The sequence below is a fragment of the Enhydra lutris genome, unplaced genomic scaffold, assembly GCF_002288905.1.
Source record: "Enhydra lutris kenyoni isolate GAN:26980312 unplaced genomic scaffold, ASM228890v2 scaffoldscaffold14, whole genome shotgun sequence".
NCBI lineage: Eukaryota > Metazoa > Chordata > Mammalia > Carnivora > Mustelidae > Enhydra > Enhydra lutris.
The window spans coordinates 11,010,067-11,035,989 of NW_019154098.1; the positions used below are offsets into that span (position 1 = coordinate 11,010,067).

Consider the following 25,923-nt stretch of genomic DNA (forward strand, 5'->3'; position numbering starts at 1 on the left):
AACCATGAAATTTTCTCTCAACTTTTGTTTACTACCCCCCCAACACACACACGCACATACACAGACATGCACATGTTGCATGTATGTAGACACATGCATGTGCACAGACACATACACATGCACACATGTATACACACCCATGCACAGACATGCACACATGGACACACACATCCATGCACATGCACATATACACAGGCATGCGTGTAGACACATGCATGTGCACAGACACATGCAGTGCCTACGTGCATGTGCCCATGCAAAAGCAGAGGTATGTATACATGCATAAATGTACACATACCCATGCACAGGCATGTACATATGCACGCATGTGCACACACATGCACACAGAGGCAGGTACAATGCATGCATGCATGGGCACATGGATGCACAGACGTGTGTGTGCGTGCATGTACACACGTGCACAAATGTACACACTGCAGGTTTACAGACACATGCACATGCACACATGTATACATGCATAAACTGGTATAGTGCCTACATGCACACGCCCATGTGCATGCATAGGTACATGTGCCTACATGTACCCACATGTATGGATACACACATGTGCATGCAGACAGGTACACGTGCATACATTACACAGAGAGAAACAGGTACACACATATGCATGTACATGCACACACAATCTGTCACATGTTCCTGGCAGCACCCAGATATGACAAGGATAATCCCATCACTCTCACTGTCCATGTGCCTGTGAAAACCCAGTAAGTGACTAAACAGACACATGAGACTCTGTCTTAGAGCTGTGGGGGTGGGCACAATGAGACCTCGAGTTACCCCTGAGTTGTGTAACAAAACAGTAAGCTTGGTGGTGTGAGCTATCGAGGACAGAGCTATGTGAGCCAGTTGGTTTGAGAGAACAGGCAAACCGGACAAGAGCCACCTCACAGGCCAGAGGCACATCAGACAGACGAAGTGTGAGCTTCCTCTTCACACCCAAGTCAGCCATCAGCTCTTGCCCACTTTTTAGGTAAAAATAATAATACTTGTCATAGACAGTACTTGCAATGAAGCAAGTCTGTTGCTGAGTCCTTTCACAACACTCGTTTGACATTACTCTTTTTTCTGTCACCAACCACATAAAAACAAGGACTTGTTACACAAGGGAGCCTTTAGATAATCCTTTGGCTGAGTACAGGTGGTTCTTATCTGCGTTCAGAATTTCAGTTTCCCTCTAGACTTTATAAAGAAGTCAATTTAAGTAGGAGCTTGAACGAGTTCTGGAAAAATGCATCATAAACTTTGACATTTCTCTTTATTTTTTTCCCACCCACTCCTGCTGCAGTAATGACAAGTGGAATGACATCATTAAGGAGGACTTGTGGCAAAGCCAAGAAAGCTAGCCAGATGAATAAATTTTCTAATGGATTAGAATTTTGGACTCTGGAATTAGGGAATGAAAAAATATGCATGCATTTTTTTTTCTGGAAGGTGTGCAGAATTTATTATTTCCATTTCTTATTTAGGTGCAGAGATGTAAGAATCTGGAGCCTGAACCAAATGGTCTCAGGTCTTTTTCTTTTTTTTCCAAATCAGACCCTTCCTGATCATTTTCATGATCTAATATTTAAAATTATTTTTGTTTTTTTACTTTTTTATTATTATGTTTAGCATAATAGCCAGCATATAGTACACTGTAAGTTTTTGTTGTAGTGTTTTAAAAAAATTATTCTGTTGTGGTCATGGGTTACTTTTGAGTTTTATTCTTGTAAAGCCCAAAACCGCGAGACTGTTTAGGCCACCTTCTTCAGGTGGGAAGAAGAGATTTCAAAGAAGCTTAGCAAGAGAATCCATCCCTTATTCAAACAGTAGCTTTGTGAGACTCCTTTATATTTGTGATATTACCCTGTAAAATTACTGTTATTTCTAACACCCTCTAGGCAATCAAATGATATCAAGGGTCATTTCACTTGTCTTTTTTTTATCAGACCAATTAGCTAACCCTAGTCCCACAAAGCCAGTATTTGCACAGTCAAAAGTAACAATTTCATCCATAAGTGCAGTGTAGAATGGTAAAATTATGATGATTTCAACCCAAAGGATATTGGCTCAGTCCTTAGTGGAATCTTAATGTCTCATGTGTAGACTTCACCAATACCTACAACAAGGGGCTTCTAGGCAAGGAACACAGGAGTAGTTACCACTCCTTTGGGCTTATTGTGGCTTGGGGAACTGGGCCAGTAAAGAAAAGAAGAGTGTCCTCCCAAGGATGAGAGATTTGAGAAAGGGTGAGCTAGAAGATTTGGGTGGGAAGCTTTGTAAAGTCCTGCTAGGAATTCTCATATGTCAGTCAACCTCCTTACATAGGAAGACCATAACATAATATCGTAACACATTATTGATACCGTATTGTCCTTAAGGAACTTTTGTCGTGCCTGGTAAAGCGTCCTCCCAGCCTCCGTCTTCTGAAACTGTCCATCTTAGATATGTGTTCACATGATTCTTTATGAGTTTAGTAAAGATGCGGAAATTTACTTTTGTTCAAAGGTCGGGTTACTTGGGAAGAAGTATGACCGTGAGACGTTCCTCAGACACATCTGTCACTCATAGACTTATTACTGATTTGGTTAGACACTAGACACCAAGATAGGGAAAATTATCAATTTCAAAAAATGAAATTATTGAAAATTAGTCCTTCCCTCTTTTATTGCAATTGTGCCTTTTCCTCAAATGATCAATTAAGGGTGTTCTAGCCATTGTCATGCTACGTAATGCATGAGCTCAACAACAGAAGTTAAATTCCTTCATTCACTCATGCAAAATGAGATCATCCCGGTTGAGATTCTTCTTTAACTTAACAAACATATTAATTTATTCTAATGAGACGTGTGCTAGAAAACAATCTTTTTTCCAATTAGATTTGTCCAAAGATGGGATGGGTTCTCAAGTGAGGGACTGATTTCCCCCATCATTGGAAATCTTCAGGCAGGAGTTAATAGCTCATTTTGGAGGAATTTTACTGAGTAAAATTGGCATGAGTAAGCATTGTCCCAAGGTGACAAATACAATCCACCCCTTTTATAAAATTGTGTGATCTCACATACACAATTGAGTGAAAAGACAGTATGGCTGTAGTTTGGACAATTAACTAGGTTACTGCTTTAGTTAGAACTATTCTTTACATCTTACAGAGATGCAAGAATTTCATCAGTGCTCTTTAGCTCATGGTTGAAGTGGCCAATCTAGGAGAAAAGGGTAATTTTCCTCCCACACATATGGGAAGGTTTTCCAGGCCTGACTCAGACACAGAAACAGAATATTGGAAGCTCTGTTCATCACCTCTGAAAGCTAGCTTCCCTGGTCACAACTTCGTGGATGAAGATTCAAGAATAACCTTGTCCTGTGTGACCAAACTCGGGTTGCATGCTTCCTTGTGACAGATCTAGGAACCTCAAAGCCTCGTGGCTCTGATGTCATTTCTGAAGATGTCTTTCAAGAGAAGGCAGGGCAACACGCCCAGACATGAACAAAATGAAACACACATTCTTCCTGCCCCTAATTCCTTGGAAGGGACCCCATGTCTCAACTTGGTCAAACAAGTAGGAAAGTTTTATTTTTAAAACAGCATTTTAATCACTTGTGGTGATTAAACATCCACAGGTTGTGGTTCTTCTTATCTGTTACTCTTACATAAAGCCCACTGTGCCTTTTCCTTTCTTCCCTGCTAGTGGTTCACTCCTGCAGGCCTTGAGAAAAGGGCTCTTCCCTTTGTATTGCTTTGTGCTGGTGATCCATCCATCAATCATGAAAATTCAGCAGTGCCAGTTTGTTGAACTCATTCATAGGGTGTTTCTAAGGGCCATGCTTGGCCCAGATCATGATTTACTCTCATTCTAACCATGATTTACATAAACTCAAATTTTTAACACATTCCCTTTCTTTGTATCATGAACCACATCACTGAAATATAGCAAAACATGTTATACAGCACCCTATGAAGAAGATAACCATGCCTTGAAAACATCAACATAGCAGCAGATAGTATAGCCAATGACACATGACACTCCAGGGCTAAACTCTGGATTTCCTACTTATAATCTGTGAAGTTCTAGTTGAGTTACTCAATTATGCTAAATCTCGGTTTCATAATCTGCAAAATGGGGATATGATAAACATAATCTTCCTCAAAGCATTGTTGTATTAGCTACAAGAGATTGTTCACGTAAAGCACATGGCATGGTGCTTACCTTGCACCAGGCATTAGTTATTATTATTCAAATAAATTACAAGATTTTGAGCATTTCCTGAGTCAACCAGAGCCCTATGGATTAAAAAAAAAAAAAAAAAGTAATCGAACTCTAATCTAAGATCTCAAAGAAAGCACTTGTAACTTGTTCCAAGTGGCATACTCTTTTAATTGGCGTTAATCCCAGTATAGTCGGCACAGGTACTGGCTCCAGGCTTTTTCTGGTTTCAGATAGTGGTCCAACAGAGTGAACACACCATCGAGAGCTAAGAGGTGTGGCTTATTATCTGAACTTGGTCACCAATCCCCTAATTGACCTTGGCAAACTCTTTCTCTATATCTGATTCTCAAGTTCCTCATCTGAATATATATATATATATATATATATATATATATATATTCTCTTGAAGACCAAGGATCAGTGAATTATAAAGGCCCAGTAGTCATTTTCAATGACACCTTTCCTAAAGGTCTCTGGAGAAGTGGAGAATTCCACCTGCTGGTGGAAGATGTTCTAGGAGGCAGGGGAAGGAATAAAGGCAGGGGCTTTTCCTAAGACAAAACAAACAAACAAACAAAACCCACACATACATACTAGATTACAATTCCTTTTTAAAGAATCCTTTCTAACATGATGGACCAAACAGTCAGCCATACTCTAGGGGACCCTACTGAGTACAAGGTACCATTTTGCACAGAGGAATGGAAGACAGCATTCTAGAAGGCACCACTGAGGTTGAAAAGCAGGCTTTGGAAAAGTAACAAGCATAGAAATACACTAAGTATAATTAATTGATTACAGGAAGCACCTGTATGAGGTTGCCCTATGCCCTAAGAACCTGCATCCTGGCGTTTTACATATATTAACTCTTTCATTCTCCCAGCAACCATAATGAGATAGTTCCTATTATTATCCTTATTTTCTTGGTGAGCAAACTGTGGCATACAATGCTTAGTCATCTTGTCCAGGATTCGTTCCATAGATAGTAGGTGTTGGAGCTAAGGTTCAAATCCAGGTAGTCTAGCTCTAGGTTAGTTCATTTTGCTCACCACTAAGACTTAAAAGGATAAGTAAGGCCAAGTGAGGACTGAACAGACATGAGGTGAGCAGGAGAGAGCTCTAACAATGGCAGGAGAGAACGTACATGTAACTTATTATAGCTGCGAGCCCGAGTGTTCAGACCTTCACTCGGAAGAGGAAGTGAAATGAATCACCACCCAATGTCAGTACCCTATCATCCTGAGCCAATTAGGAATGTTCTTTCCATAGTTCTATTCTCCTTTGTGCTTCCAAAGTAACAATGCACTCTGTTCTGAAACCCAGTATTTTATATTCGATTGACATCAGCTTCCCGATATTATAAGGCTCTTCCTTGTGACAGTGTTGGCACTGGAGTTCAGGCATGAATAATAGAACTTATTATTCAATCTTAGCACAAATAAGATAATAGCATTGGGAACCTATGAATTGTATTCATGCCCCCATATGACAGATCAGAAAAGGGAAGTTCAAAGAAACTGGCTTCACTCACAGCGAGCCACTGACAGAGTGGACAATCTGGAGCCAGAATAAGTCTTTCCAGCCTGCCAACAGAGGCAAGTAAAAACCTAAAGCCATGTGCAACTTTAGGCTGGACCAGTAGTGACTATGTGACATTTTTAAGGTCATCACTGAGAAGCATTCAGGAAAGGAAAGGAGGCAGAGACTCGGGCTTTTGATATACAGGAAAGACTTCTTCACAGTAAAGATAGACCCAATATGGAAAGGAACCCTTTGCAAAGGAGTGAGTTCTCAGACACCAGTAGTATCCAAGTCAAGGGCAGAAGATCCCTAGGATTGCTGCCTCCACCCAGCGGAAAGAAACCCACTTGCCTCAACAAAGCAGAGAAAGGCATCTGATGATAATCAGCAGGTGTTTGAATAGACGTCAGGAAGGTCATGGAAAGGATTCCTGAAGGTCACCTTCCATTATAACTCCAAGCTGCTGTGATAATGTGGGGAAGATAAAGATGCAGAAAATGAGGAAGACAGGGATTCGACAAACTAAAAATTATCGTTGTTTTAAAAATCTCATGCCAAATCTATATAACCAAGCTCATTTGACATTCATCAGTCAGCTAACAAAGAATCATTAGATTTTGTACAATTAGTTGTTAAATGAAATTCAGACATGTATCTTTCCTTGACTTAACTGCTTTGTGGCTGATTTCCAAGCTGGTATGTATATGCCTCTCTCTGATTGTGCCCCGTCCTTAGGTAGTGCTCTTGGTAATACGGATTTTCTGTAGTTTTATCAGGAGTGAGGGTGGCTTATCGTGATGTTTCAGGGGAGCAGTCCAGTTTCCCCTCCAGATACTGAGCAGGTGGTCGGCAAGCAGACTGACCCTCAGTCCTGAGGAACAGAAAAAGCATTGCCCTAAAGCAGCAATGAAAGTGCACTCTCTGAACAACGTTATGGCCCCTGCTGTGGAGCTCGCTGGCCGCGGGACATTGCTATTCCCCCACATCTCAGCCAGGACACTGAACAGTCCATTCAGTCTAAAACCCAGACCACACCAAGAAGTAGGCAAGAGAATAAAAATCATGTAACTGTTGATCGTGACTACCACACCAACAACAAATTGGACTGATTTTAGTAGTTCTTTGAAGTGACCCAAACCTTCTCTCAGTACTGGGGACAAGCCTGCAGTGTTGCCAGAGTTCCATTTACTTGTTTCCTTTATAAAGTAACTGTGAATTTCAAGTCAGGGAATACAAAGTTCCAAAGCCAGGCTTAGCTTTCTGCTCCCCTGCCCTAAAAATGATCTGCACACTGAATGATCTATGGCAAGTTGTTTGACCTCTCTGGTATTGAGGGAAAATGAGGGGCTTGAGGAAGGCTGATATTAAGGTCTTCCTCAGTTTTAAAAATCCTTTCTTCCTTCTGAAGGAATTGGACTCTTCTTCATTTAGTGACTCCAATATGGTTTCAGGAAATTAGACCGGACTAAGGCAAGTGCCTATTCAGTGTTGACCTTCCAGAAGTTTTTAAGGCTAGACAGTGAAATCACTGAGCTCGCTGGATAATCAAAATAAAGTTAGTACCACTACCCAGGGTTGCCGGGAGCAGACAAGAAAAGGGCATGGAACACATTGGACGATCAGTTGGGTTTCTGTGTGTGAAATGAAAGGGCATTGCACTCACTGGAGTTCTCTTAGTCTGCTCTCTCTTCTAAGATTCTGTGATCTCATTTTTTAATAGTTTTCATTAAAAAGGAGGCAGGAAGACTCGGGGGGAAACCTTTCCCTGTATCCCCCGCCTAACAAGAAATAGAGCAAGACCCTTCAATGACTTAAGTTTAATCATGAAGAGAGTCCATGTGAATTTGATTTGTGACCTATATGGCTGTGTGCTCTTCCATTTTGTTTAAGTGATGCTAGTTCAAAGGGAGGAGAGCTGGAGAAGCTTGCACACAGTCCCTTCCCTTTCCTTTTTGCCTAGAAGACAACAAGATTCAGTCCTGGGCTCTCACTGGAAGGTTGGAGGGAGGGATGGAGATAATGCTCTGCGAAGGGTTAATTAAGATATGGATTCCTCCTTTAAAAAAAAAAAAGATGTTTTAATGCTTTGTTTCTTCTTGTTGTTTTCCCTCAACTCCAAACACTGGGAAAACTTAACTCTTCCAGAAGTGCAGCTTTGCTGTGAAGTAATTTGTTCTCTTTCTTCTTCTTCTTCTTCTTTTTTTAATTACAGTATTCTCAAATGAGGGATGAAGTATTCAAGTCAAACTTGGTCTGTGCATTTATCGTTCTTCTATTTATCACGGCGATACAAAGTTTGCTTCCTTCTTCAAGGTAAATATGAAAGGACTAACTTTTCAGGTGAAATGTTTTGTTTTGTTTTGTTTTTAAGATTTTATTTATTTATTTGAGAGAGAGAGTATGAGAAGGGGGAGGGTCAGAGGGAGAAGCAGACTCCCTGCCAAGCAGGGAGCCCGATGCGGGACTCAATCCCAGGACTCCAGGATCATGACCTGAGCCGACGGCAGTCGCTTAACCAACTGAGCCACCCAGGCACCCTCAGGTGAAATGTTTTTGTGAGTTGATGGTGCCTCACCTGGAGCCAGTCAGCTGACTTTCCCAAGGGATCAGAATTTAAAATGATGGGACCCAGGATCCACACCAAATCGTTTGATAATATCAGTGTCTATCCTGGTTGTCTTACTCTGCATCATCTCATTGCTCTGCAATGAGTCTTTCTCATGATCTTAATAAAAACAACAACCAAAATCAAAATAGGCCCCACTCTTATTTGACACTGCACCTTTGAATGTAACAAGTATTAGAGCCTCTGCCACCACAGTCTTGTGTCTCCATTAATCACCACTTTGTTGTTCATAGATACAGCACCAAAGCTTCCTGGGCCAGCAAAATGGGCCCTTTAATAATAGCACAAAAACCTATATGTGGCCAGAAACTGTTCCAAATACTTTCCATGCAGTAACTCATGAAATCCTCATGGCAACCCTATGAGGTAGGTACTACTAATGTCCTCATTTAAAGAGGAGAGCATTGAGACCTAGAGTCATGAAATAATTTGTACCAGGTCTTACCATTGAAAAGTTACAACCTGCATTCAAACCCAGGAAGTCTCCCTCCAGAGTCTGGACTCTTGACATTCTATCAGACACAGACTTATATTGTACAGGCCGTCAGTGCCCAGAGCCAGCATTTGAACTTAGTTCTGGGTTGTCCATGGGCCAAGCTTTATGCTCTTCCTGTGTGAGAACACTCTGATTCCCATTTTGTAGATGAGGATTTATCCAAGGTCACATATCTCTATAATGGCTGAGCTGGAAATTGAACCCTAAGACAGAGTCTGTGCTTTTAACTACCTACCAACTCTGTACCAAAATCAGTAATTCATTTTGACCAAATGGATTAAAGAAGAGTTTGTAGAAAAGGTAATATTTGGAGCTGAGCAGGATGAGACAGGAAGAGTAAGTGGAAGGGCATTCCCAGTTTATAAAACAGCACTGGCAAAGGCACAGGGGTGTGTGAAATGTTGTGTTTGTAGAGTAGTGGGCACTTGGGAGAGTCTAGAGTAAAGTGTTTGTGTGAGGATGTGACATGGTGGACACCATAGATGAAAAAGGAGTGAGGTAGCACAGGCTCAGTGTCTGCGATGACGAAAGGTGTTCAAGCTAATAACACTCTGAGAATGACCATGCTTGACATTCTCTGGATTAGCAAGGATACTAGAAAAGAGAAAGGGACTCCATGGAGATGGTGGCCTAAGGTGGTGCATTTCAGAACCTCTCAAACTCCCACATATCTAAACAGCTAGATAGCAAAACCAAACACTTCATGGACTGTATTTACAACAAAAACAGATGAGATGATAGCCCCATAAGTTCCCAAATGGAAGTGGGTAGTGACAGTCTCCCCATAGCCCCAGTATTGTGTGACATCAGCATCCATGTGGGTGGAAACAGAAACAAGCAAGTAGGTATCTGTCATGTCTGTGAACAAAAAAGCCCCAGTATAGCCAATAGATATTCACTGGGAAGTACCACAGGGCAAATTGAGGAAGCAGCTAGAAAGGGGAGGGGCTTGCCTAATCCAGCATCCAGTGAGTGCAAAGACCCGCAAGAAGTCCTGAAAGGCTGGAACTGTCACATGCTGGGAATCCACCAGACCAACCACCCCATCTCCCTCCCAGGATAGCACCTTGAAAGGATCTGTGTGAGGGAAATCAAGAGGACTCACAGTAAAGACTATAGTGAAGAAGAAATACCAGGGTCATTGTAAAAGTGGAAAGAGAATGTAGCCATCACGCTTTTGAACACCACATGAAAGCAACTAAAGAGAGAGCTCCACAGAGGTGAAAAATAAACTCTCCTAAGCCACGCCCATTTCTAGAAGTTCAGTAAAGTTAATCTGACACAAAAATGAGCAACAAATCATATTGGTGGCAATTCGATACCAAGTTATTATTAGATAAATGGGGGGGAAAAGGTAGGTCAATTTCCTTACAGTAGATGAAAACATTCCAAAAGACAGGTCTATAACATGTATCAAATCTATAACCCACTACCTCAAAAGAATTGAAGCACTTCATGTGGTTCAAGACATGAACTAACAACCTAAACCAGAAGTAGAAAAACAGAAATTCAACAAGAGAGTTCAGGAAGGAAATAAAAATGAGAATAAAGATACATTTCAGAAACGAAGTCCTAAGAAGAAGGAATATAGAGCATAAACACAGCAAATAATGCCTTACGAGGAATAGAAGGTAAAAAGAATTTTTTTTAATCAAAAAGAAGAGTAATAGGCAGAGCTCCCTTCCCCACACCTTCCCACAACACTGACAAGAATCCATAAAATTAATGGTAGACTATAGCTGAAAGAACTGCAAGACACAGACTCTTTCTGAGGAGTTCTCAGGGGAGCCCAATTCAAGAGGGGAGACAAAAACCAGGACATAAGGAATTTGTAGCCACTTGTACTTATATAGCTACTGAAAACACTAAATGTAGCCCAACTCCAAGGTATATTTACTTAAATCCTTATAGTAAAGATTAATTTGCCTCAGTTTCTTGAACCTGATATAATGTGACTGGTTTTCAACAAAAAATTACAAAGTATGCCTAAAGGAAATAAGAGGAAATAATCATTAGAATCAGACTCAGGGATAACAAAGATGCTGAAATTATCAGAAACAGAGTTTAAAATGACTATTTTTAGTGTATTAAGTGTTCTTCACAAATTTGCCCATCATCCTTGCACAGAGGCCATGCTAATCTTCTCTGTATCATTCCAATTTTAGTATATGTGCTGCTGAAGCAAGCACAATATATTAAGTGTTCTAATGGAAAAATTAGAAACTATGCAAGAACAGATGGGAAATAGAAGTAGAGAGAAACTCTAAGAAAGAATCAAAAGTAAATGCTAGAAATAAAAGCACTGCAACGGAAATAATGAATGAGCTCATTAGTAGACTCAACAAGGCCAAAGAAAGAATCTTGAGTTCTTCAAGTCCTTCAAGAAAGGAGCTTGAATATAGGTCAAGAAATTCTCAAACTAAATGCAAAGAAAAAAAAATAAGTGGGGAAAAAACAGGTCAAAGCATTTACAAATCTACTTTAAACATAAAAACTCAAATGTGTTTAAAGTAAAGGGATGGAGAAGATATGCTCTGCTAACACTAATCAAAAAAAAAAACTGTAGTAATCATATTAATTTCCGTCAGAGTAGACTCAGAACAAGGAAAATTATCAGCGGTGAAGAGGACATTACATCATGACCAAAAAAAACTCAATTCTCAAAGAAGACATAACAATATGTATGTTATTTCTTGTATCTACCTATGAAGAGAGTGTCAAAATACGTGAAGATTAAATAACACATGGGCCAACACGGAAATCTCAAGAGAAATTTCAAAATATTTTCACTTAAGTGGAAATAAAAATACAATGTATCAAAATGTGTAAGATACAATAAAAGCAGTGTTTAGAGGAAAATTTACAGTAATCAATGTATATATTACAAGAGAAAAATCTAAAATCAATAATCTAAGTTCTACCTTCAGAAACCAGAGGAAGAAAAGGAATCTAAACCCAAAACAAGTAGAAGATAAGAAATCATATAAATTAGGGCAGAAATCAATGAATTTGAAAACAGAAAAATAATAGAAAAATCAATAAAACTGAAATCGGGTTCTTTGAAAAGATCAATAAAATCAGTAATCTCTGGCCAAGTAAACAGAAGAGAGAAGCAGAGAAAGTGACACATACACAAATTACCAATATCACTAGTGAAAGAACTACTGATCTCACAGACATTAAAATGATAAAAAAAGAATATTTTGCCCATAAATTTAATGAATGAGATGAAATGGACCAAGTTGTTGAACGAGACACAAACTACCCAGATCTACACAGGAAGGAAAGGTTAACATGAAGAGTCCTGTATCGATTAAGAAATGGGAGTCAGTGATTTAAAAACTGACTAAAAAATAAAACACTAGATCTATATGGTTTCACTGGTGGATTCTACCAAAGATTTAGAGAAAAAATTAATACCATTTCTACACAACCTTTTCCAGAAATTAGAAGTGGAATGAACGGTTCCTAACTCATTTTAATGAGGTCAGAATTACCCTAATACCAAAATTCAGTAAAGACTGAATAAAGTCAATCTTTAAGGAAAAGAAAACTACTACTTAAAGAAAAAACTACTTAAAGGACAACTACAGACCAATATCTTTCATAAACAGAGACACAAAAATCTCAACAAAATATTAGCAAATCAAATCCAATAATGTATGAAAATAATTACACACCATGACCAAACAGAATATATTCCAGATAGTTAAGACTTATTCAACAATTGAAAATCAAACAGGGTAATGCCCCCCATCAACAAGTTAAAGAAGAAAAACCATATAATCACATCAATTGACACAGAAAAAGTATTTGACAAAATCCAATGCCCATTTAAAGTATAAACTCTCAGAAAACCAGCAATGGAAGGGAATTTCCTTAACTTGATAAACACAATCTACAAAGAACCCATTGCTAGCATCATCCTTAGTGGTGGATAGACAAGAATATTTCCCCTGAATATCAGAAACAAGACAAGAATGTACTATCTCACTACAATTACTGAACATCTTTGCTAGTAAAATAAGACACCAAAAAGGAAAAAAAAAGTATACATATGGGAAAGGAAGAAATAAAACTAGGTGTATCTGCAAATGACATGACTGTCTATGTAGAAAATCCAAAAAACTCCTAAAACTAATGAGCAAGTGTAGCAAGCTCACAGTATACAAAGTCAATATACAAAAGTCAATTGCTTCTCCCAATGTCCTCCATGTTCTTCCTTATGCTCCACAAGTAAGTGAAACCATATGATAATTGACTCTCTCTACTTGACTTATTTCACTCAGCATGATCTCCTCCAGTCTCACCCACATTGATACAAAAAAAAAAAAAATTAGTAATGCCCAATATAGAGAAGTTAGCAAGAAAAGTGTAGAGATCAAAATTTATATTTTTAATACTTAATGTGAAGTATCACTCTTAACATATTCATATTTTCATTTCCCTCTGCTTATAAATATATGTGGAAGCAATAACTACAATTTTGTTGAGCATTCATTTTTTAAAAAAATATTTGTCTGAAATATTGTTGGTGCTCCAACAGGGGCGCCTGGGTATCTCAGCTGGTTAAGCATCCAACTCGATTTCTGCTCAGATCAGGATCTTGAGGTCTTGGGATTGAGCCTTGCATTGGACTTGGAACTGATCCTGCAGTCTGCTTCTCCCAATCTGCTTGAGCTCCCTCTCTCTTTCTCTCTATCTCAAATAAATAAAATCTTTTTAAAAAGTGAAAAAAAGTCAATTGCTTTCTCATATACTACCAATTAAAAATTAGCACTTAAAGTTAACTATTTTAAACCACCAAAAATTAAATACTTAAGTATAGATCTAACAACATACGTACAGGATCAGTATACATAAAACTAAAAAAAAAAAAAAAAAAAAAACACAACAAAAAACAGTGGAATAAGTAAAAAAAAGATGTAAATAAACTTTATGTTCATGGATTGAAAGACTTGATATTACTAAGATGGCAGTTCTTCCCAACTTCATCTATAGATTCAATTCAGTATCATTCAAAATCCCGGCAAGCTAGTTTGTAGATATCAACAAACTGATCCTGAAGTTTCTATGAGAACACAAAGGCTGTAGCATAACCAGTGAAATACCAAAAAAAAAAAAAAAAAAAAAAACCTAGAGTATTTACACTACTTAATTTTAAGATAATATAAATTAATATAATTATATTAATAATAAATAAATAATAACAAATAATAAATAAAATAAATTATAATTATATTAAGATAATTATAAATTAATCAAGAGCATGTGATATTGAAGAAAGAATAGAATATAGTTTAACAGAAAAGTGAGCCCAGAAATAGACTCACTAATATACGTGATAATGAACTGGTTTGTGAAAAGGTTCAGAGTTAATGCAATGGAGAAAAAATATTTTTTCAACAAATGGTACTAGAAAAATTGGATGTCCATATGAAAACCAAAAAAAATCTATACACAAATCTTACATCTTTCACAAAAATCACTGGAAATAGTTTGTATACCTAAATTCAAAATTATAAAATTTCTAGAAGAGAACATAGGAGAAATCTGTGATCTTGCATTTGGTTGTGAGTTTTTAGATATAATGCCAAAATCATGATCCATGAAAGAAAAAATTGACAAGTTGGACTTAATTAAACTTAAAATTTCTGCTGTGCGAAAAACACTATTCAGAGAATGAAATCTCAAGTCACAGATTAGAAGAAAACATTTTTAACTCACATATCTGATAAAGAACTTGTATCCAGGATACACAAAAAACTCTTAAAACTCAACAATAACAAACAAACAACCCAATATTAAAAATAGGCAAAAGATCTGAACAGACACTTCTCCAAAGTAGATACACAAATATCAAAAGAGCATATAAGAAGATGCTCAATGTCATTTTCCACTAGAGAAATGCAAATTAAAACAATGACACTATACTACCACATACCTATTAACAATGAGGGCCAGAAAATAGGAAAGTATTAAAGTATGCACACACACACACACACACACACACACACAAACACACGATGGGAGAATGTCAAAGGGACACAGGAGTTAACTGAAAGAGCTCCCAGGAACCAGAGATGGAACACCTTGAATAAGAAGATAAATCAAATAGAATTGGGCTATAACCCAAAATATAAAATATAAAATAAATATCTGTTGGTGGAGAGAAATAAACATTGAATGAATAATTTAATTAAGAATAGAGAAATCTCCTATTCAGAAAAATCCCAAATAATTTATGTAGGTACTCTGTCCTCAATGGTAGAATTTAACTCCCCATTCCTGTGGGGTCGTGTGGCTATGCTGAATGGAACTTCCTTCTGAAGAGTATAGTATGGACAGAGGGAAAGCCTAGAGAAACAGGACAAACGCTCCTGTCAGCTGATGAACATTAACACAACAGTGATAAGTCATGTTGAATGAGAGTGGCACATAACCTCTGTGGTCTTCCTCTCAAAAACCCATAACTTAATCATAAAGAAAGAAAAAGAAAAATTCCAGCTGAAAAACATTCTACGATATACCTGGTTAGTACTCCTCACAACTGTCAAGGTCATTCAAAGCAAAGGAAGTCTAAGAAATCCATCACAGTGAGTAGAGCCTAAGGAGATATGACAACTAAAATTGAAAGTGGTATCCTGGATTAAAGATATGAATACAGAAAATCCTATCAAGAATGTCCAACCCATACAATGTCTACAATAGCCAAACCATGGAAAGAACCTAGATGTCCATCAACAGACGAATGGATAAAGAAGATGTGGTATATATACACAATGGAATACTATGCAGCCATCAAAAAGAAATGAAATCTTGCCATTTGCGACGACATGGATGGAACTAGAGGGTATCATGCTTAGCGAAATAAGTCAATCGGAGAAAGACAACTATCATATGATCTCCCTGATATGAGGGAGAGGAGATGCAACGTGGGGGGTTAAGGGGGTAGGAGAAGAGTAAATGAAACAAGATGGGATTGGGAGGGAGACAAACCATAAGTGACTCTTAATCTCACAAAACAAACTGAGGGTTGATGGGGGAAGGGGGGTTGGGAGAGGGGGGGTGGGGTTATGGACGTCGGGGAGGGTATGTGCTATGGTGAGTGCTGTGAAGTGTGTAAACTTGGCGATTCACAGACCTGTACCCCTGGGGATAAAAATATATTATATGTTTATAAAAAATAAAATTTAAATTAAAAAAAAATTAAAAAGAAAAAAAAGAATGTCCAACCCAGTATCTATGAGCCTAACAGAGGGCTAGACTGTGCTGTTGAAATAATATTCCAGTTTTTATTTAAAACAATTTTTTGGAGATATGTATGATTCCAGGGCTGGGACAGGAAATATGCAAGATGAGCCTGGAACATCTTGTCCTACTAGAAAATAAGGAAGCTATCAAGTTGGTTCACCATGTCTAAAGGACTTGGAAGCCACACTGAAGAAGTTCCCATTGTACCCAATGGAATAACTTGAGCTTGAGTATGGGTAATAGTTAAAACATTCAATGAAAACCCAGAAAATATTTTTAACTTTATGAGTTTATAATGACATTTTTAAAAGTTGAATGGATAATAGAGATTTGATGGGTTATCTTGGAAACAAGTAAAAAAAGTAAAAAGGAAGGAAGGAAGGAAGGTAGGAAGATGTTTTCTCTCCTTCCTGCAAGAAGTGTACCACGAACTCACCAAATGGTGAGTTAAACATCATAAAATGACTCATGCTAATATTTTTTAAAGAAACTGTATAATTAAAATATTGTCATTTTCCAACATCCCAATGAATTAATGGATCTAGGAATTGAGCATCAGAGGACGTTATTAACACAAAAAGAGAGACAGCCATGTCTCCTGATGGGAGAAGAACAGAACATGTCTATAGTCTTACCAAAAAGATTAAACCTAAGTTGGCTCAGCCCTTTGAATCCAGCTTCCAATCTGTAGGAATCATGGAGGATAAAGGATGTTGAATGAGTCTGCAAAACTAAAATCCAGGCAGGGGGGAATGCTATAGGTCAAGGGCACATATTCTTCAATAAAGACATTGTGAAGAAAATAAAGGGATAAAAAGAGAACCTGCAGATTTTCTGAAAGAGTTAAAAGATAAAACAAATTTAATATTAAAAATGGTCACAACTAAGTTATAGTGTCTAAATATAGATGATAAAACTACAAAGGAAAGGGAAGTGATTGGTTGGGAGTAGGAGAAAGGGTTGTAATGGAGCCTGGGGATGGGCTTTCAGAGTGCCCAACAAAGTTCTGTTTTGTGAACTCAGTAGTCATTACAAAGACAGGCATGTTATAATAGCTAATTAAGCTATACTTTAGTGTGGTTTCCTGTGTTTATGCTTCATTTTATAATTTAAAGTCTTCAGTGAGAGAGAGGAGTAAAGACTGTGTACCTCTGCTAAATTGAATGCTTATTATGAATCAGACCTGTGTTAGATGCTGGGAATCTATCTGTGAACAAAAAAGACAAAAAAAAAAAAAAGTACTCTCATGGATCTTATAATCTAGTGGTAGGAGTCAAAGAAATAATCAGAATATATGCGTATGTCTAGATGTAGATGCCATCTATGTAGCTGCTTGTATGCCATATAGGGATACATATGTAGATATACCTGTGCTCTGCATATAGATAACATATAAACCATGCGTGCAGATCTGTATTTGCTATTGCAGTGAATGAATGAATCAGGAAAGGTACCAGGGAGTGCCATAAGAGGCTGGGTATCCTGACTCCCCAAAAACTATTTGGGCCCTCGGTTCTCAGGGATGGTCTCAGGGTGTTGAGCTGTGAGTGATGGCAGGGTCTTGTCAGATTCACCCAAACTTCCTGGACTCCCCTCTTGACTCCTGCCAGTGGAGAGTTGGGGGCCAAGAAGGGCCCCCCATCTGGTGCATGCTCCCTCCTGACTCCTGAATTCCCAACAGATGTCCTTTATGTGACCCTTTGTGCTGGACACCATGCTGGACACTGGAGCTACACAGTCCTGATCCCTAACATCATAAAGCTCACAGTATAACTGGGGGAAAGGCAATTAGCTGAACAACTAGAATATGGTACAAAGACTCTGAAAATCAGGCAAGTATATGGTGGAAAAGGGTGTGTAGGAGTGAGGTGAGGAAAACGGATCAAGGCAGTCTTCCCAGAGGAGGTGACACTGACATCTTAACCCCCTCCTGAAGGACTTGCCAGGTCATGGGAGAGGACTAAGATGGAGGGGGTGGGAAGACTGGAAAGTGAGTGTCTGGAGGTAAGGGTTTTGTAAGCCTTGCTAAGGAATTGTGACTGGTTGGCAGTGAAGATATTATCGAAACTTCTCATCAAAGCAGTGATGGGGTTGATTTTGTGTTTAAAGGATCACACTAACATAGAAAATGGAAAGGTGGAAGGGCCTAGAGTTGGGAAGACCAGTAGAAGGTAGGTGCAAAACTCTGGGGTGAGAAATGGTCGGGACAAGATAGTGGTGGTGGCCATGGAGGTGGTGGGGGGTTGGACCAGAGAGGAAGAGTTTGTTAGATAGTTAAGGCAGAGACGGATTAGGTTATGGGGAATGGGAAACAGAGAGAAGCACAGGCCAAGCTGAGGGTCTAGACTCGCCCTGGGATAGAAGAGGTCACCATGCCAAAGAGGAAGGGAATGTGGCACTCCTCACAGCCTGGGCAGACTCCCCTCCCAAAGGCCTTGACCAGGGAAGGTGAGCCAGCCCTGCTGCTTGATTCCTGGTTTCAGGGGAAGAGACCCGGCTCCTCCGGCAGCAGCTGGTGGGCTGAAATACCAGCCAGAACCCCAAGCTCATTTGCGCAATTGAAGAGAAAAAACTGGCAATGAAGAAAACATCCCAAGCTGATCTCTGACCAGACAGGCCACATGTTGTGGGGACTGAGGTGCCACCTTGCCCCAGATACCGCACAAGCTTTCATTAATGTGTGCTTGTTCACTCTCCAACTCATTTTGTATCTGATTGATTCTTTGCGACTAAACAGATGGCAGGTGCCTTTCACTGGCATTTCTTCCGTCATGGAATTTTTAGCAGACGAGGCAGGCTCTGCTCATATGACCACAGCTGACTCCCAGCCCCCAAAGCAAAGTGTAATGGACCCTGGCACGGAGAGTGCTGGCTCTGCTCTTTGCTCTAATTTCCTCGTGCACGCAGATGTTCCTCTCCCAGAGGGGTAAACTGAGGAAAGAACAGAAAATATCTTTTGTGATTATAGAGCAGTGTAGCTCAGTCTGCAAGCATGGTGATGAGGGGATGAAGGACAGAGAGGAAGGTGCGGAAGAAGGAAGGAAAGAAGGGGAAAGAGAAAATATGCAAGCAAGAGAGGGAGGCTAGGAAAAAAAGGAAGAAAGAGGCCCTGGGTCTTATTACTTTTTATGCATCTCACTAGTTGCTTGTACATACCTGACCTCTCTGTAGCCTTGATTTTCTCAACTGTAAAATGGGAATAACAATGCCCATTTCCCAAGGTTGCTGTAAGAATTAAAAGAACCATATCCATTTTGATAAATTCTGGTTCCCTTCCCTTTCCTGAGCCTTAGTATTTTCATCTGTTGAAATGGCTAAGAATACCTACTTCTCAGTGTTGCTATGGGGCTCAGATGTACTGTTAGACTCAGGCTCTTTGCAGATTCTGAACAGTGGTATAAATGTCATCTTTGGGTATGACCCGACTTTCTGTTTCCTGTTGCACCCCAAGCTGCTAGAGGCTGTTCACTCATCCCCATTGATCCCCGCCTTCCCAGCAAACACCCAGTCATGATACCAACCCAGACTCTGTTTTAAAGATGGGCTATGGAGAGCAATTAGAACTTAATGTCTAGAAATGATTTGGAGAGAGCCATTTGCAAATCCCTTGTCATTTCTTTCAGACTCGATTTCAGAAATGAGAGGTTTCCTTGCCTCTTATGGACACCAATAATGCAAAGCAAATTCAGAATCCCTGGATGCCTGAGTAGCTCTATAATTAGATTTAAAAACTATAATTGGTTGCTACAATGTTTATGTGTGCAGAAGGAGATGAGCCCTGAGGAGCTAGGAGCTGCTGCAGAGATTCTTAGAGGAATTTTATAGGCAGTGCCAGCACCTTGCATCTTGTAATTAATACTCTTTCCATCAATTTTGGAAATGCGTTTGGTTTTCTGGATTCCACCGTGAATAGAGAAGTAATGTTTCTTTGAATTCATCTTATGTGCTAAGCATACTGCCTTATTATTTTAACCTCAGAGCCTTCTTAAAAGGTGGGCTTAACGATTCTGGTTTCGCAGATTAAAAATATGATACTCAGAAGAGTTAGTTACCTTGCCCAAGGCTGTACCACTGGTGAGGTTTTAGAGCTATGGGTTTACACACCTAGGGTTTTGTTCGCTCTTGCCACTCACTAACCCACATGCCCGCCTTTTACCTCCTGCCTCAGCTCCTTCAGGCTGCTGTTACAAAATACTACAGACTGCAGGCTTATAAACAGCTCACATCGTTCTCACAGTTCTGGAGGCTGGAAGTCCAAGATCAAGGCACTGGCACATTCAGTGTCTAGTGAGAACCCTCTCTGCCTAGCTTGTACATGTGCCCTCATATGGAGGACAGGGCCAGGGAGCTCTTGGGGGTAGGGGGTACCTCTCTTACGAAGGCACTGGCCCCATTCATGAGGGCTCCACGCTCCTGACCTCATTGCCTGCCCAATGCCCTACCTCCAAATGCCACCACATTGTGCATTACAATTCAGTATCCAAATTTGAGGAAACACAAGCCCTCAGCCCCTAGCTCCCCCTTTTCCTTTGTTTCAGTAAACCCAGAAAGAAGTGCTCATCACTTAAAATGGTGTTAGGAGCAAAGGTGGGTTCTGGGTACTAGTCCCACTCACAGCCCTCCAGCATACCAAAACACCGCACTAGAAGTTGACCCAAAAGCACAATAGCTCAAATGGGCAACGAAGGGTCAGCTGGGTAAATTGCCAAGCAAATGCTTGCTTTGCCTGTGCAAAACTTATGGTAAATACTGGTATACAGAATGTGGTTGATGTCAAGAGACCACATCGTGTCCATTCTGAATCTCCTGGATCTCTGCTTGTGTCCCTTACTCTGCCTTCCCACGCCAGTGTGGGTCTCACTGCTGCAAAAATGAGAAAGACCCCTCACCCCCAGCACCAAAGGAATGAAGAAAATCTGGGCAGTTGCCTGTTGGTACTTCCTGGGGACACCTGAGCTTCATCGCTCAGGAGGAGATGGCCAGTCTTCTTCTTACAGAGAAGGTCCTGGCTCTGGCTTCCCAACCATCTTAGTGGATCTACAAGGACAGAAGGGCCAGCAGCTGAACTTCACATAAGGATTGAGTTTTAACACTGGCCCTGCCTTCCAGGAAGAACCAGGTCCCCTGAACATTCCGGATAGGTGGCAGACTCCTCCTGGAGGCAGGAAGGGCTGGAGGGCGACTGAGAATCTCTTTCCCTATGAAGGCTGGTGAGGGGAAGAAGAGCATCTTCTCTCCCCACAAAAAGTGTAAGTCAGTGAGCATTTATTGAGCACTGTCTGTGTGCTCAGCTCTATAGCAGGTGTCATGGGAGAACCCAGGGAAAAACAGCCTTGAAGGATGAACAAGACATTTCCCCAGGAGAGAGCACAGAAGGAGAAGCACAGGGCACATGCCTGAGTGTTGCCCGTGGAGGGCAGAGGGGCTATAGGGGAAGCCCAGAGCAGCCCACCCCCCGGCAGTTCCTGCACATCACCATGGAGGTCCATGGAGGTCATAGACTATGTGGATGACAGTGGGGGGCCACAGAAGAGTCTGAGGCTCCTGCTGAGTGGCTCTCAACATCCTCTTTGCCAGCTTTGCTTCTGCCTCACACTTTGAAACAAAGCATTCGTATTCCTGGGGGCTGCCTCACAGTATTGAAAGGCATAAGCCTCGAAATTGGCCCCTTTTCTCCAGGGACTGTCTGACAAAAGTGATCCTCCTTCATTTGCCTCCCCTGGGTGCCCCAGAATAATGGTGTGCTGTTCCAGGAATGTTTTTCCAGCCTATTTGGGGGGAAGTTTCCTATCTGCCCAGACCCCTCTGGGAACCCACTGCTGCACAGACCTTCTGTTCTTATCTAGAACTCCTGCAGAGACTTCCTGTCAAGGTGATCTATAAAACCAAAACTGTGCAAGTATTTTTTAATTTAAAAAAGGAAATATAAAACCTTCAACAATAAAAGCTGGGGCTGTGGGGAGAGTGAATTTCCAGCCTTTGTGATGCGTGAGCATGCAAAGGGATTTGCCAGTCTTAGTTACCCAGCCCCACCCTTGCAAATGTCTTACCTCCTGGCTGTCCTGATGCCATGCACTCCTTCTCTCCTGTTCATTTGACTACATTTCCTAAATTCCTTTTGCTGCTTTCTCTCCTTCCAGCCCATCAACCTCTATAGTTTTATCTGTGGTGCCTTTACTTCTTATTCTCCTTGGGCAAGCTCCTCCATTCTCAGATCTTCAACCAGCACCTGTTCACTCCAGACCCAGAGTTCCACAACCACCCCTCCAACTGCCTAGCTCTCTGCATGTCTCTAGGTGGATGATCCACAAGCACCAGAAATTCAACTTGTCCCAAATCAAATTCATCATCCTTATACTCTATGGTCCAGCTTCTTTTCCTGCATTTACCAGTTCAGTTGGTAAAAACATGAGTGTCACCCTTAATGACGTCACTCTGCCATACACCTCCAAACACATACAGAAAACACTTACTAAGATTAACACTTTGTCTTTCCCTGAACCTCCCAGTTATCCATGCTGCTACCTTATGTCCTTCCCTCGGTAACTTGGGCCCCAACTATCTAAACCTCTGCCAAATTCTTTCTCTTCTCTTCACTCCATCTTTCACCTCCCACCACGGTTATCCTTCAGATACACAGATATGACCGTGTCCTTCCTGATAAAACATTTGGGATATCTGTGTATCACCTCCACGTGGAACTTTCTACACAGCATGTATGAGAGCCCGGCACTCCCCAGCCCCACAGCCTCACCACCTGTGTTAGTGGAAGTTCTAAACATGCGGATCACTCTTACTCTCCTGCTCCTGGCTTTTCCTTCCCTAAAGCCCTCTCTTCGACCTCCAAGTCCTGACCCAAATGGTACCCCTTTTGTGAAGCCTCCCTTGATTCCTTTTCCTGTTTTCTAAATGATGGTTGCTCAGAATCCTTTATAGATCATAGCATATTCTCCAATAGTTCATCATGTATATGTCCATATTCTCCTCTAGATTATGATCTCCTAGAGGATGGGGAAGATGTGTCCTGGTGCCTACCACTGTATCTGGGAAGAAGATTATTGAATGAATAAGTAAATGACACCACAGAATCCCCAAAAAGATGACATGAGAGCACACATGGGAGGTCTGTCACTCATCAATGACACAGTGGACTTTAAATCCTAGCTCTAACATTAACCAACTCAGTGACCTCTGGGAAGTTGCTTTTCTCTGAACCTTAAATCTTCACCTGAAAAAAGAGAGATCAAGAGTCTTCATAAGTCTGTAGCAAGGAATAGAAATCAGCTATTATATAAAGTGCTTAGCATTGGGTCTAGCACATAGTCAGAGCTCTGTGTATTACTGACACTAATGTCTTAATAATAAACATGGGGAAATCCAGGCAGAAGGATAGTAAGGCATTGTTAGAAGTTGGGTCTAACTTCATTCACTAAGTGCATGTTGGTTGAGCATTGACCACTGGAAGATGCTGAAGCCAAATGGATGGACTTCACTATAGAGATGGAGGAGCCACAGGTACCCTTCAATGTGCAACAGTTGGCTGGCGAAAGAAAGGTAGAGAAGTGAGACACAAATGGCTGGACAGAGAACAGAGAATGAGGGATGAACTCCCAAGGAGAAGAAATATGCCTGCTGAGAGGTTGGTTGGTAAGGAGAGGAAGCAGTCAAAGATGCCTCCAGGGATGGGCTTAGAGATCACCAAGTTGCTGGAAACAACCTGACACCCAACAGAAATGTCCATAGATAGGAGCTACCATGGGACAAAGCTTTGGTGAGACCTTGAAGCTCAAGATGTGTACTTGGGAGTGATGTTGAAGCCTTGGGCAAGGATGAGTTCTCCTTACCTACAACTCAAATTGCACCCTTACCCATCTCAAATGGCACATGGTCTATTCCCTGCAAATCTTGGTAATCACTAACCAAACTGAGCAACTTGAAACAGGTGCCAAATTCAGATCTTGACATCAGAGTAGACCAAGAGGTAAAGTGTTTCATAAAAGCCCCCTCAAAGGAGAAAGGGCATGTGGGTCCCTCCCACAGTGGGGATATTGAGATAAAATTCCAGTGGTATGTTGCCTTCGCAGAGTTGCCTAGTGTGAATGATATAGGAAGCAAAAAAGAAAGGCGGTGGGCGGGGGGTGGACAGGAACAATAAATAAAGCCAAATTTGATGGTCATTTCAAAGTTTCTTGATAGAATATTCTAGGGATGGATATAATTAAGAAAAGGTCTCCTGCTGATTTTTCTTGAACAAACAGAGCTTTAGAGAATTATTGGGTTCCAGGGGTGGGGAAGGGCAGTCATGAATGATGCCATATGACCCAACATTCTGGGTTTCCCTTCAGGGTGATGCCAATGGCCATCCAGTTTTCCATCCTGATTATGCTGCACTCGGCTCTCGTCCTCATCACCACGGCAGAGGATTATAAGTGTTTGCCCCTCATCCTCCGGAAAACTTGCTGTTGGATTAATGAGACCTATTTGGCCCGGAACGTCATCATCTTTGCATCCATCTTGATTAACTTCCTGGGTGCCATCTTGAATATCGTAAGCATTCCAAACCCACCAACCCTCTGGCTTCTCGTGTGCAGGCAAGAATGAAGGGTTTATGGAGCCTGTAGCTTCTTGCATTGCCTTTCTTGGTACCACTTACCTTCAAGTGCCTGGTGCAGCCCCAAGCTTAGGGACAGAGAACAGAAATGCAGCTACTGTCGGAGCTGTGCATTTTACTGGTGGCAAATTATCTCTTCCCAGTGGGGGGAGATTATCTGCTCCAAGGGAGCATAAACGTCCTAAAGTTTCTGTATTGTCAGTGGCCAACCAATTATAATCGTGAATCAGAGTTCCCTTTAAGTACCTACCTGCTATGTGCCATGCACTGAAGGAGAAGCTGCACATGTTTTTCTTATGAAATCCTCACATAAACCCCGTGAGGTAAGTCTCCTTATCCCCACTTTATGGCTAAGGAAACTGAGGCTCAGAGACATGAAATAACTTGCTAATAAGGTCTGTCTGACTCCACGACTCATGCTCATCCTCAAATGCTAAATTTTATCTCTGGAAGTGGGGGTAGAGGGTTGGAAATAAAAGAACCATCATTTCTTGAACACCTACTATGTGCTACAGGTAGGTATTACCGTTCCCATGCAATGGGTAAGGGAAATGCGCTTCAGGAAGCTTGAGATCTTGCCTATGACTTTCGAAGAGTTCACATTGGATGTGACACATTGAACTCAGATGACTCTCCAGCTGCCATATTTATCATTGTTTTTAATTTGGTGATCCATGTTTTAATGATTTCATTTACTCTCTAAAATGGTAACATGATAGCAACAGCATTTTCTGTGTACATACAAATAGTCTGTGTTGTCCATTGCTTAGTTACTCTAGATTCTAAGAGTGATCTGTCTCCTTCCAGGTTTTGAACTTGGCATGTTGAGAGATGCTAGTGGAGGCATCCGTCTTGCGGTTGAACCCATCAGTGTGCCCTTGGGGCCTGAGGGAGGGTCTCCACGTGTTCAGGGACTCAAACTTGTCAGCTAGTCAGTTGTCAGCCTATGAGTCGGAGGCTTATACTGCCTGAAATTTGTTGTCCAGAATGGCCCAGTAATTACTTAGAGCTATGTTGCCCAAACTCTGTGGCTGGCCTTGTAGGAAAGGATTCTATGGGATAAAGAAAAAGGAAAATCCTAACCTAACTTAAGTCGCCATCTAATGAATATTTTATAGATTATTGCAATTGAAATGGAAGTGCTTAGGAACATTGATCATGGCCTACAGAGGCGTAGCCAGGATCTCAAGTCTTGACGAATCAG

At 40.7% G+C, this 25,923-nt stretch overlaps 1 protein-coding gene across 1 annotated transcript in view; it reads left to right on the forward strand.

Annotated features, from left to right (window-relative positions):
* The window catches only part of LOC111146667 (adenylate cyclase 8), a 222,267-nt gene that overhangs the window by 148,175 nt on the left and 48,169 nt on the right, over nucleotides 1–25,923 (forward strand). The window contains exons 9-10 of the mRNA XM_022502313.1: nucleotides 7,945–8,045; nucleotides 24,454–24,655. Of these exons, the coding sequence (XP_022358021.1) occupies nucleotides 7,945–8,045; nucleotides 24,454–24,655 (303 nt within the window). The remainder of the gene's footprint in view (nucleotides 1–7,944; nucleotides 8,046–24,453; nucleotides 24,656–25,923) is intronic.